Source organism: Nelumbo nucifera, chromosome 6 (genome assembly GCF_055504915.1).
Source record: "Nelumbo nucifera cultivar China Antique chromosome 6, China Antique-T2T, whole genome shotgun sequence".
NCBI lineage: Eukaryota > Viridiplantae > Streptophyta > Magnoliopsida > Proteales > Nelumbonaceae > Nelumbo > Nelumbo nucifera.
In genome coordinates, this window is record NC_142654.1 from 34087160 (window position 1) to 34101061 (window position 13902).

A 13902-nucleotide genomic window follows, 5' to 3' on the forward strand; every position below is an offset into this window, starting at 1 on the left:
ATCTCCGTCTTACAAAATACTCAACCTTTTTGATTCTGAAGAGAGATAAACATGGTCCAGGGCTGATAAACGAGATTAAACCCAGATGGCTAATTCTGATAGGTGTAAGACTAATACTTATAACTTACTCTCCGATGTTTTATCTCAGCGGCATAATCTATTTCAATTTCTAAGGCGAGAGATCCCAAAAATTCTGAAACCAAAAGCTTCCAAACCACTGCGTTACACTTTTTCCAATACAACGCACGTTTGTAGGGTTAAGTTATAGTAACCAGGAATTAGGTCTCTCTCCCTCTGCTAAACCTTTTCAACTTTATTAGACCCCCCCATCACTTGGCACTACCTGCTTCACATGCACCCTCAAAAACATAACACTACAAAACGCCAACGTGAGTTGAAACAACCAGCCAAAAGACCGCCCTCACAAAAGCACCACGTGACATCCTTCTCAAACCCAACTTCCTACACGACAGATGCCACTAACATACAAACTCTGTTTATATTCAAATATTCTTGTGCTTGGGTTGGGCTCCTCTCTCTCTCTCTCTCTCTCCTCCCACTTTTTAGTCTTCTCTCCATACCGAAAACTCCACGAGCTCTCACTCTTTTGGCAGAATATTTTTCTTAGGCTTCACAGGAAAGGTTTTTCCTTCTTGCTGGTCGAAGTAGGGGGGTGTTTCGAATAAGGTGGAGTCGTGGGGCGTATTCTATGCAGAGATGCTCGACTCAAATAGTGCTCCAAGTAAGCTCTGGCTGGTCTTAGAATGACTATCTGATAATAATGGTTATGAAAACGATAATATACGTCCTAGGAGCTCAAAGCTGCTTAAAACTGAAAACTAATGCATACCTTTCATGTTTTGCATTCTTGGTTCTTTTAGTAATTGATTGGTGCTTATAGTGGATGTCAAGTAAGTTCTTTCACTTGTAGGTTTCCTGCAGAAGTTGATGTAGTTTAAAAGTGTAAATATAGATGTAAATGGTTAGAATTGCCCGTTTAAAAGTGACTCTGTTATGAGAAATCAAAATACAGTATAACTGCACCCCTTTTTTTTATCTTTTTGGTTTTTCTCAAGCCATCTGTTCTGGCTTCATTGAATTTAACTTGCTTGTACTTGTTTAGTTTGTTACAATAAAGTTGATTGGTTTTTTGAAGTTGTAGCTATGATGTTTGAAACACATAAAGCAAATGAAAAGATTACAAATGAGATTAATAGAAAGATGTCTTTGCTTCTTTTACCATATGCAAGCTGCAGGGTGATTACTTTCAGTACAATTCACAAACCTGTGTAGTACCAAGATTGTTGCTTTGCATATAGTCTTGGTCCAAGCCTCTGGTCTCCATGGCATCCATGGTTGGGATGGGGGATAGAAAACAAATATGAGATTGTTTTTTAAATGCTGACAAAAATATGAGCTAGCATTAAGATGTCTTTTGTAGTTCTGATAGATGTGTCTCTCAATCAATATTATTTCTATAGTTGAATAAATGCTATGTACTTCTGTTTCAGGCTTATATCTGTCACCTCCGTGATTCTCTTGCCCTATAAAACCAATTTAGTAGCTGCACTGCATCTATATATGCAAACTATTGTTTCCATACAGAGTTTCATAGGTTCTATCATCTCTTGATGGCAATTTAAACCAAAGAGCAAAGATTATATCAAAAAAAAAAAAAGAAGCAAAGAGCAAAGAGGAAATTTAAGGTATTAATCAGGAACTGCCATATAATTGATCAGAAACACGATGGTTTAACGCAGTTCAACGTTTAAGGACTAAGGAGTGGAATGCAGATAAAATTGTCTCAGTTTGGAAGGAGTACAAATACAAATATGCAGGGTGCAAAACCCTGTATTTTGTATGTATTTGTACTGTACATATTTGTATTTGTACTCTTTCCAAACTGAGCCTTAGCTACAAAATGACAAATTTTTTGATATTTACCATCCATATAGCCACATTCTACATTATTGACCCAAAAGGAGTGGGATGCAAATCAAACAGGATCTGACCATCCTAGGTTGGTTCATGTAATGATGGACTCTACGTAGAATTGTCTCTGTGCATGGGTATCATGGCAGTACGTAGAATTGTCCCACCTCTTATATTCCAATGGGTATTGTAGACATTTTCAACACATTTACCTACAAGAACAAACTGTAACAGAAAAACAGACGTAAAACTACAATTAGTCCATGAGTGGTTTCTGAATAAATCTGCCATATGAAGATGAAGAAATAGTGATTGAACATGGTTAAGCTTCTTCATGGAATATGTATCAGTGATTGAACATTTCAAACTCCTATTGCTTCTTAGTGCTCAGAATTGTAGAGCAGAACTGCTTTTATATTATTGACTTGAACTACAACTTGCTTTTATATAGAAAGACACTGAACATTGAAAAGTAATGGTAGAATGTGGGAAGTCACTAAACAAAACCCTTTTGATGCTCCTTCTATGTAATGGTGGGATGGTTTCATTGTGTAAGCCCACGAAGTGTGGTAAGGCGGTGATGGTCAGATCTCTGAAGATCTAGGAAATGGCTTTGATCTGAAGCAAGAAAGCAGGGGAGGATAAAGGGGAAAGAAGGGATTTTCAGGACACCAAAGGGCTGTCTATGTACCCTCCAACGAGGGACCAGGCCACCATAGTTCACTGGTTCTGGGTTTCCGGCAGAGGAGGTTGAAGACTGAGAGAAAGGGAGGAAAGGAGAGCTCCTAGAGATTTAGGGTTTCTTTCCCACAAAATGGGACCCGAGATTTAGGGTTTTAAAATAGGTAAATTCCTCAAAACTTCAATTCTTATTAAGCTTCTAAGGACTGGGTTCTAGATGGGCAGGAAAGAATTAACCTTGAAAGAGATAAGTTTGTAAAGTAAATGGTAAATCCATATGGAAATATCTTTCTTTTTTAATTACTTAAGAAAGATTCTACAGATATAAATACTCAGTATCCAATACAGGCCACTGACAAGAGTACCACAAATGTGCTTCCAAGTTTTTGTCCAAGACGCTTCCAAATCCTTCCACAATTTTAACCTCATCAATAACATGAATATGCACAATTAGTATTTAACAGCATAATCTATGCTTATAGGGACGGTAATGCAAAATTCTAACTTAAGCGACAATATGTAGATCAAGGCATTGTTGCAAGGACTCTGACTGATTATTACTCTTTTTAACAAGAACAATATGCAGATTAAGGTTCTAAACAAGTAAAAAAGATAAAACTATCAGGTTTCGTCATCTGTTTCCAGATAGATCCTTTTGTCAGATAGATTTTAAATGGAGTTACAAGATCCAAGCTGAGGTATCAGATGTGTAACAGGAAAAGCTTATTAGTTCATTGTAAAACATTGCCAACTTGGCTCGGCCTAGTATTCTTATTACAAAAACCCTATCATCAAAATCAAGTCAATTCGTATGAATCTACAGAACATGGCACTTGGTGCAAAATACAGTTCTACCAGAGGAAACAACAAGAGCCTAATCAATAACTTCAATTGATATTAGCTATTTAGGCAAGCTAATAATCCAGTTGTGGACATGAAAAAGATGAAGAGGTTTATCTTCAAAGACCTAGGATAGGATGACAAACAGATAAACCATGGAAAATAATAACTTCCAATGACAACAAAGGCACATGAAATTAAATCACTTTTCGTTCTTTTGTTATCCATTGACTAACTTCATCACTCAATGTGCAGAAGATTATCAACTTCTTCAATATTATAGAGCATGGCTACAGTTAAGCTCACCTTGTTTCTGGGAGGATGTCAGCATAGTTCTTCAACTTGGGTTCCTTGGAAGTTTATTAATCTACCTTCTACAGAAAATATTGAGGGAATCATGCACGCGGAGATCAAAAACCACAGAGAAAGGGGCAAAAACATACTCCTCTGGAATAAGATTTGGCCTCTCTTACAAGGCCAATATATGTTGCTCCACTTTGCTATTCGGAAGTCATTTGCTCATACTTATAATGTTGTTGAAAGGGAATGGGATCCATTGCAAATTTACAATGACAGCTCTGTTGGCAGAAACCATGCAAATAATATCATGGTTGATTACATTATCTGCACTGTTCAATATATGGAGGGCAAGATCCTTAAAGCTTCCATTCATTCTACGAGCCTGGTGGGTGTACAGCTTCTTGCAATCCATTATCTGCATTGCCCTTGATACTTATTACATCCTTACAGATCAAGGGTCACCTACAATAGGAGACTATGGTGACTTGGTTGGTCTCTTTGCCTCCACCTATCTTTTTGGTATTTCAATCAAAGGGACCACAGGAATCCACCTCTTTGAAAATGACATCACAGACCCACTTCTGGATGGAAAAACTGAAAAGCATGCAGAAGAAAATAGGAAATCTCCATATGGCAGAGCTACTCTTTTCCAACTAATTACATTCTCTTGGCTAAACCCACTGTTTGCAGTAGGAATCAAGAAACCCCTCGAAAAAGATGAAATCCCCGATGTTGATACCAAAGACTCTGCTGGATTCCTCTCACATTCTTTTGATGACAGTCTAAATTGTGTTAAGCAAAGGGATAGCACCACAAACCCATCCATCTACAAAGCAATCTTTCTCTTCATCAGGAAGAAAGCAGCAATCAATGCAATGTTTGCAGTGATCTGTGCTGGAGCATCATATGTTGGCCCATACTTGATTGATGACTTTGTGAAGTTTCTAAGTGAGAAGGGACAACACAGCCCATGGCACGGGTACCTTCTAGCATTGGCATTTCTAGGTGCCAAAATGGTTGAGACAGTTTCCCAGAGACAGTGGATCTTCGGGGCCCGCCAACTAGGTCTTCGCCTGAGAACTGCACTGATATCTCAAATATATAAGAAGGGCCTGCACCTGTCAAGCCAATCCCGCCAAAGCCATACCAGTGGAGAGATTATTAACTATATAAGTGTGGATATACAACGCATAACTGACTTCATCTGGTATGTAAACACAATTTGGATGTTACCAATACAAATTTCCCTTGCAATGTACATTTTAAATATGAACCTGGGTACTGGATCCCTAGCTGCTCTAGCTGCAACGGCAATAGTGATGTCATGCAACATACCCATTACAAGGATCCAGAAAAGGTTCCAATCCAAGATAATGGACTCCAAGGATGACCGCATGAAAGCCACGTCAGAGGTTCTCAGAAATATGAAAACTTTGAAACTTCAAGCCTGGGACACTCGGTACCTCCACAAGCTAGAAAGCTTGAGGAAGATCGAGTATAACTGGCTATGGAAGTCACTTAGGTTGTCAGCAATCACAGCTTTTATCTTCTGGGGATCCCCCACTTTCATCTCAGTTACAACCTTTGGAGCATGTATTCTACTGGGAATTCCACTCACAGCAGGGAGAGTGTTATCTGCATTGGCAACCTTCCGAATATTACAGGACCCTATATTCAACCTACCAGACTTATTGTCAGTGATTGCACAAGCCAAAGTTTCAGTTGATCGAGTTGCATCATACCTCCAGGAAGATGAGATCCAAACAGATGCGGTAGTGTTTTCTCCAAAAGATGAATCAGGGCTTGAGATAGAAATCAAAACTGGAAAGTTCAGTTGGAATCCAGAGTCAAAAAGCCCAACGCTTGAAGGAATAAATCTGAAAGTGAAGAGAGGGATGAAAGTAGCTATTTGTGGGACTGTAGGATCTGGGAAGTCTAGTTTGCTCTCATGCATACTTGGAGAAATACCAAAGCTGTCAGGGACAGTGAAGATCAGTGGAACTAAGGCTTACGTCCCTCAATCCCCATGGATATTAACAGGAAACGTAAGAGAGAATATTCTTTTTGGGAATCCATATGAAAGTGCCATGTATAACAGAACGATTGAAGCATGTGCTTTGATGAAGGATTTTGAGCTTTTCTCCTGTGGTGACCTTACAGAGATTGGAGAAAGAGGTATTAATATGAGTGGAGGACAAAAGCAAAGAATACAAATTGCACGGGCAGTCTACCAGGATGCCGATATATATCTTCTCGACGATCCTTTCAGTGCTGTGGATGCTCATACTGGCACCAAACTCTTTCAGGTTTGTCTTAGTTAGACCGTCTTAGAATCAAGCTTTTAAGGTATCACAACTAGGTTTCAGTTGATAAAAAAATTAACAGAATTGGATCAAACTCCAGTCAGCAGTGATTCTATTAAATATGAATCATTCAAAATCCAAAATAATTATGTTAATCCAACATGATATGTTAATGGAAATGCAAACAGTAGCATCTATTCCAGGCCCATACAAGTCCGACATATAAAACCCACATTCATGACCCATGCCTGATATATGGTTAATATGGGCAAGATAGATTCAATTCAACTGGATCATAACCATTTCCACTAAACTTTAGAGCTAATCAGGTTATTCCCAAATGACATCTAAATTTTAAACGATTGTTGAAGTATGCCATCAATTCTCTTCATGGTTCAGAATTGTAAGATGGATTTGGAAGCTTTCTTTTGCCTATTCTGTGCAGGACTGCCTGATGGGGATCCTCAAAGATAAGACAATACTTTATGTCACCCATCAAGTCGAGTTTCTTCCAGCAGCAGATCTCATCCTGGTATACAAAATGTAGCATAATTTTCCAACCATTTTTGACAATCTCTGTACAAACAGTATGAGATCAAAACTGAAAAGAATCTTCAACAGGTGATGCAAAATGGAAGAATTACACAGGCTGGAAGGTTTGAAGAACTTCTAAAACAGAATACAGGATTTGAATTGTTAGTTGGTGCACATAGCCAAGCTTTAGAATCAGTCCTCACTGTTGAAAATTCAAGCAGAACATTGCAATCTGACAGTGAATGCGAGGCAGACCTACACACCACAAGTGCAGGGATTGCTAGGCAGGAATCTGACCATAACCTCTCTCCAGAGATAACAGATAAAGGAGGAAGATTGCTGCAAGATGAAGAGAGAGAGAAAGGAAGCATTGGGAAAGAAGTTTACTGGTCATACATTACTGCTGTTTGGGGTGGGGCCCTGATACCAATCATACTATTGGCACAGTCAACCTTCCAAGTACTGCAGATAGCCAGTAACTACTGGATGGCATGGGCTTCTCCTCCAACAGCTGGGACTAAACCAGTTGTAGAGATGAGTATTTTGTTCCTGGTTTATATACTTCTATCTGTTGGAAGTTCACTTTGTGTTTTGGTCCGAGCCTTGTTAGTAGCAACTGCTGGCCTTCTAACATCAGAAAATTTTTTCAAGAACATGCTCCATGCCGTACTTCGGGCTCCAATGTCATTCTTTGATTCAACACCAACCGGAAGGATCTTAAACCGGGTCAGTATCATATAATCACTTAAGTAGGTTTTCCTGATGTCCAAAAACACGCAGCTTGGTATCTAATGCAGGTTGTCTTGTAATCTTTTTTACACAAAAGTAAAACAGTGTGCTTTTATATGGAAAATATTAGGTACTAAGAAAATTTTATAGGGAAAAAAGTGACAAGGTTATATTATACATTATACTTACAACTTCAGATATTACTTGCAGAATTGATTTGCTAATATATAGGAAATGAATAAATATATTGTAAAAATCTAACTACTCCCAATCAATCAATGTCTATATCAAAGATCCACAAATCAAGCAGTATGTTTATACAAGCAAAACAGGAAGACCAGAAGGACAAAAGGAAACCATTAGTATACATATACATGCAGACAGTACACAAATTCATACATGCATGGATACATATACGCATTTTCTGCATCTGATGCTTCCATTGGAACTTAGAAAAACCTGTGTAATATTTGGCTATCAGCCAGTGTTTTAAAAGCGCAAGGCACAAAAAAGGCAGGCGCAAGGCGCAAGGCGCAAGGTGAGGCGCGTGCCTTTTTTAGGCAAGACGAACAATTAAAAAAAAAAGCAAAAAATTCGAAAAAAATGCAAAAAATTATAAAACATAATATTAATAAAAATATTAACTTAAGTTTAAAATAAATGTTTTAAAAAACCTATTATCTAAAATTAAAATACATAAATATAATATGTAAAGCATATTCATATGAGAATTTAAAAATGAAATCAAACATATAAAACATTTTCAAGCATATAAAACCCACAATCTCTTTTTTTTTCTCAATTGCATCAAGTAGCTAATGTGATATATTACATTCCTAATTCTACGAGCCGCCTTTGTGCCACGCCCCTCGAGGCAAGCCCAAACAAGTCCATGTTAGGGTCTTAAATTCTTAGATTTCACACAAAAAATAATAATTTTATAACCAAAACTTCAAGAACCCCCTATTTGGTAATGTTGTCCATTCATTCATCTTAATAAAATATCTTCTTAAAAGCAATTAAACTATAAAATTATTATTTTTTGTGTGAAATCTAAGAATTTAAGACCCTAACATGGACTTGTTTGGGCTGTCCTCGAGGGGAGTGGCACGGGGGTCCGGGTGCGGAGCCCCCAGCCCAGCGGCCAGACTCAAAAAAAGGGAAAAAGCGGCAAATTTTCAAAAGGCGCACGCCGGGGCTAAGGCGCAAGGCACACCAAGCGTGCGCCTTTTGAGTGGGCTGTGCCTAGGACCTAGGCGAGGTGCCTACCCTAAAATGCGCCTCGCCTGAGCGCCTAGACGTGCCTTTTAAATCACTGCTATTAGCAGGCCCTCTTTCTCTCTCTCTCTCTCTCTCTCAAGGCATCTCAGTTTTACTTCAATCAATGCAGCTCAGGACTTTTGAATTGATAGTTTGATACTGTCAAGGATCTTATTATGCACATCTGATGGTCACTTATTTTATACATTTAATTGTGAACCACATACGTGCATGAGGAACTGGAAGCCCTTAGTACTAACTGACAAATATCTTGACTGCAGGCATCTACAGACCAAAGTGTGCTAGACCTGGAAATGGCAGGAAGATTAGGATGGTGTGCTTTCTCAATAATACAAATTCTAGGAACTATTGCAGTCATGTCACAGGTGGCATGGCAAGTATTTGCCCTCTTTATTCCAGTGACTGCAATCTGCATATGGTACCAGGTAAAATGCTTCTTTCAACTGCAATGATTATTCACTTGAATGATAGTCATAGAAAGTATTTCATGCTCTGTTGTGTTTGGGGTAAGGGCATTTATACATTGAAGTTTGTGGCTGTCAGCACATCTACAATCTGAATCTAATAGTTGAGATGATCACTGCAGCGATACTATACACCAACTGCGAGAGAACTAGCCCGCTTAGATGGGATTCAAAGAGCTCCAATTCTCCACCACTTTGCAGAATCACTTGCAGGAGCTGCAACAATCCGTGCTTTTGACCAAGAAGACCGCTTTATTGAGGCAAATCTCAGCCTTATTGACAACCACTCAAGGCCATGGTTTCATAATGTATCAGCAATGGAATGGCTTTCCTTCAGATTGAATATACTATCCAATTTTGTTTTTGCATTCTCATTGGTTTTGCTCGTGAGCCTCCCCGAAGGAATTATTAACCCAAGTAAGAATCATGAACATACATTGTTCTAAGGCAATTCTTAAATAGGTAGACCAGGAATAAGGTCCTATAAATCGCAAGCTAGTAGACACCACAAACATGTAGGTCATTTGGACCAACCACTCAATATTGTCCCATTAATGAAATATCCTACATAAAAAGTCAAAATGATTGCATGATCATAACCATTGTTTTATACAAATATTACCACAGGATATTTCCCATGTAGGATTTGTCAAATGGAGGGTCCTACTACCCTGCATGTTTTCCATTTATATCAGTCTTTTATGACCTTATGGTCTAGCCAAAGTGCGCATCTGATTTTTCATTCTCAAAACAAATATAGACATTTCCTGATTTTCATATCAAAAGTACCAAATAGAGCTTATTCCCAATTGGATATCTTAACAGGTATTGCAGGGTTGGCAGTGACATATGGGTTGAATCTGAACGTGCTGCAAGCCTCTGTTATATGGAACATGTGCAATGCAGAAAATAAAATGATTTCAGTAGAGAGAATTCTGCAATATTCAAAAATTACCAGTGAAGCCTCCTTGGTAATTGAAGAATGTAGGCCACCAAACAACTGGCCAGAAACTGGAGCAATTTGCTTCAAAAACTTGCAGGTAAAGCTTATAATGTAATATTTTAGTATGAATGATAATAATTGATTCATCATTCTGGAAAGCATAATATAGGACATATGTATTAAAAATGAGGAAAGATGTAAAATAGGTATTTGTTTTGAATGTCTGACTTGTGGAAGAAATTGTAGCTGACTAGTGTTCATGATATTTTATTTAGTGACTTCTATATTTCTTACCTCTTGTATAGTCAACCAAGGAAAAAGTAAATCAGGTAAATGCTAGATATATGTTAGTCATTGATGATTTCTGCAATCATCATTTTACTATATGTCATTAACCACTAATCCCCCATTCACCACTAAAGTTATTTCTGAAGGGCAATAATGCTCTTTTATCTGGTTAGCCTATGTAGAATACCTAGTCCAGAAAATAAAAAGTTCAAATATGCATACCCAGGCTGACAGTTTCTGTATGTAATGTCTAGACAAAGGTGGTCAGTCACAGTATGATGAATCCCACTTGGGATTCAGGATGGAACTAGGATAATTTCCCAATGTCAATTATTGTATATGTTCATTTCTAAGAAACCATTCAAGTTTCCAGCAATACTAATGACCAAGTACTAACTTACTCATAAAATAAGTTTTCATCTTTAGAGAATTAATAATTTATTTACTTATATAGTTATAAGTATATTTCTCAATGTTACAGATCAGATATGCTGAGCACCTTCCGTCTGTGTTAAAAAATATTACCTGCACATTTCCGGGAAAGAAGAAGGTTGGTGTTGTGGGACGAACAGGCAGTGGGAAATCTACTCTCATTCAAGCCATATTCCGAATTGTGGAACCCAAAGAAGGAACTATTGAAATTGATGGTGTGGACATTTGCAATATAGGACTTCATGACTTGAGATCCAGGCTTAGCATCATTCCACAGGACCCAACAATGTTTGAAGGAACAGTCAGAGGAAACCTCGACCCATTAGAGCAATATTCTGACAATGAAATATGGGAGGTGGATACTTCTGTCTGATAATAAGGCATTAATTGAGCAATTTATTTTAGATAAAACAGGGTGCAGGATCCATGTCAATTCCCTTACAGGACACATTTTAATTTATCTTGAAGGAGTGATAAAACTAGGATGGACGATGCAAGAAATTTTGCATGCCTCTTCCTGTACATGTTGCAACATCCAAGTGTTGGAACTCACTGGTTGTCAGTTAGGTCCAAATTGACCCAATTAGATGACCATATTCTTCTAATCTGTAAACTCTTTTCCTGAGCTTCTATGTATTGGTTGGCCATCAAGATGAATGTAATAACCTGATTGGTTTCCCTGGATCATCTGACCGGATCAAACTTCAGCAAAAGAAATCTCCATGGAGAGCAGAGCTTACCTAATACTCAATCCTATTCCCCTTGGATGTGTGCAAATGTACACAAGGCACATGCATTCCTCCCATCCAGATATCACTATTGTTCTCCAGTCATAGATAATCACAACCTACCCCGAATGAATTGTGAAATGCAAGCATCCACTTTTTTCATTTAAAAATGAAATATTTGAAGCAATTCTGACATTTTTCAGGCTCTGGATAAATGTCAACTTGGTGATTTAGTGCGTAGAAAGGAAGATAAATTGGATTCAACAGGTAAGATTGATCATATGAATTCTACTTCATAGTCAAGTTTTCTAACTTGAGAAGTTTGAAATCCTGATATATGTGGCTCTTACAGTGGTTGAGAATGGAGAAAACTGGAGCGTAGGTCAGAGACAGCTATTCTGTCTTGGAAGAGCCTTATTAAAGAAAAGCAGCATTCTTGTTCTAGATGAAGCCACAGCCTCTGTTGATTCTGCAACTGACGGTGTGATACAGAAGATCATAAGTCAGGAATTTAAAGACTGCACAATTGTTACCATAGCTCACAGAATTCACACAGTTATAGATAGTGATCTTGTTCTGGTCCTCAGTGAAGGTAAGCTATAAGTTATGTTTAAATTTTAGTATAAAGAAACAGAGAAAAATAAAGAAAAGGGGAAATAAGAAAGAACTAGATAGAATTGTGTCCTTAACAGTTTTATTGCTACAGATGAAATTATTATTGTGTTAACAGGAAGGGTTGTGGAGTATGACACCCCAGCAAAGCTACTTGAAAGAGAGGATTCATTTTTCTCAAAGCTTATAAAAGAGTATTCTTTGAGATCACAAAGTTTCAACAGCTTAGCGAATGTACAAAATACAATGCCATGACATACTTGGAACCATGGAACTTTTGAGAACATTCCAATAGAGAGATCAAATGTTGAGACACCAAACTGGAATTCTCAGGCATCCAGATAAAATGAAGAACAAACAAGATTTTAGTCTGAATACAAAACAGAACCGACTGCCTTGCAATGCAGTACATTCATGTGTATTATGTTTTTCAATACCAAAAATTGAATGCTAAGGTCCTTTTGTTTCTGTTTCTCATTCAGCACTTACTAATAGGTTGGCTGCACAAATCAAGCTCTGCCATTCTGTATTTAGATAGGCTCTTTTTCATTGCTAATTGCTGTTATATTGTAAAGATAGTCCTTCACTCATCTAACTGCTGCATTGATTAATGTTCTTTTATCTGCATAAAACAAGGACACCATAAAATCTTATGAAATTAGTTTATAAATATAATTAAAAAAAGAAAAACAAAATGAGCAAAGATCATCACTACTTGAACCTGAGTGCTCCTTGATCTAGCCTCGGTCTTGTCAGAACCTTCATGTTGGACCAAATCACTTCTAGTTTATGCACCTGTGGTCTTTGTTTCACATGAACAAACCGTAACAATCTATTATCTTGTGCACAATTGTTCCTACGGTCCTACCCCAGGTTCCCTTTAGTACACTTATTTGAAATCTTTTACACTTCCTAGTTTTACCACTTGTTCAACTCAATATCATCATCCCTGCCACAATTTGTTTATGGGCATGTTTCTTTTTCATCTTCCAACATTCCAATCCTTGAATCATGGTTTGTATCATATCCACTTTGAACTTTCCCTATTATTTTAGGGGTATGTACCGATCATGCAATGTTCCCTCCTTGTGAACCAATGTTGTCAAACATGGACCGGAAGGTCCAACCATCCGAACCAGGAATTGGAAGCCAAAACAGTGATTAGGTTGCATAGTTTCCAAAAATGCTGGCTTGGTTAAGCTTAGCACAAATACAAGTATAAATGCCTCTCATATCCCATGTTTTAAAACTTAATTTGATATAAAACAGGTTTAAAAACATTCCGGAATTTTTCCTTTTTCAAATTTTCTTTTTTTTTTTTCATTTTTATTTTAACTACTCAAATGGTTGAACCGGGTGTTCTAAAAGGGTTTTGTTTCTGGTCTGACTCTGACCAACACTGTTGTGAACAACTAAGCCCACTATGGAGTATAGGGTCGGCATAGACTGGAGGATTGAACAGGTAGCCACTCCAGCATGTCCCCTAATTAGTGGATGGTTCAGATAATCAGATATTCCTTATCAACTCTCAACATAGCAGAAATGGTGCAAGTCATGTAGGGAAGCTCCCTTCTTGATCCAATAAAAAAACTTTTTCCTATGCATGAATACGTATATCATATACCTACAGCAACTCTTACATAAAGCAGCATCGCTTTAACAGATTGAACTCCAAGAAAACGATTGTTTTATAAAGCATAAACCGGACCGAACCACAAGTGTCAATACATTGATGAGAAGCTTCATATGTACAATCTACATTAACAAGGTCAAAATAAAGTGATTTATATGCTAACAGATTGAACGGGATAAATCTAAATATGGTATGACATAAT

At 37.7% G+C, this 13902-nt stretch overlaps 1 protein-coding gene across 4 annotated transcripts; it reads left to right on the forward strand.

The window, feature by feature from the left end:
• The first annotated feature begins 515 nt into the window (after positions 1 to 515).
• LOC104606441 (putative ABC transporter C family member 15) lies at positions 516 to 12657 on the forward strand. 4 transcript variants are annotated; one of them, XM_088890866.1, is made up of 11 exons: positions 516 to 742; positions 3709 to 6059; positions 6502 to 6588; positions 6678 to 7316; positions 8861 to 9025; positions 9187 to 9481; positions 9890 to 10104; positions 10777 to 11082; positions 11659 to 11722; positions 11808 to 12047; positions 12162 to 12657. In XM_088890866.1, the coding sequence occupies exons 1-11, from the start codon at positions 718 to 720 to the stop codon at positions 12320 to 12322; spliced, it is 4548 nt and encodes a 1515-aa protein (XP_088746992.1). In that variant the 5' UTR covers positions 516 to 717; the 3' UTR covers positions 12323 to 12657. The 4 variants fall into 4 exon arrangements, with proteins under 4 accessions (XP_088746992.1, XP_010269958.1, XP_088746993.1 ...); XM_010271656.3 differs by having other exon boundaries at positions 12186 to 12657; XM_088890867.1 differs by having other exon boundaries at positions 523 to 742; positions 3712 to 6059.
• Positions 12658 to 13902: the final 1245 nt, after the last annotated feature.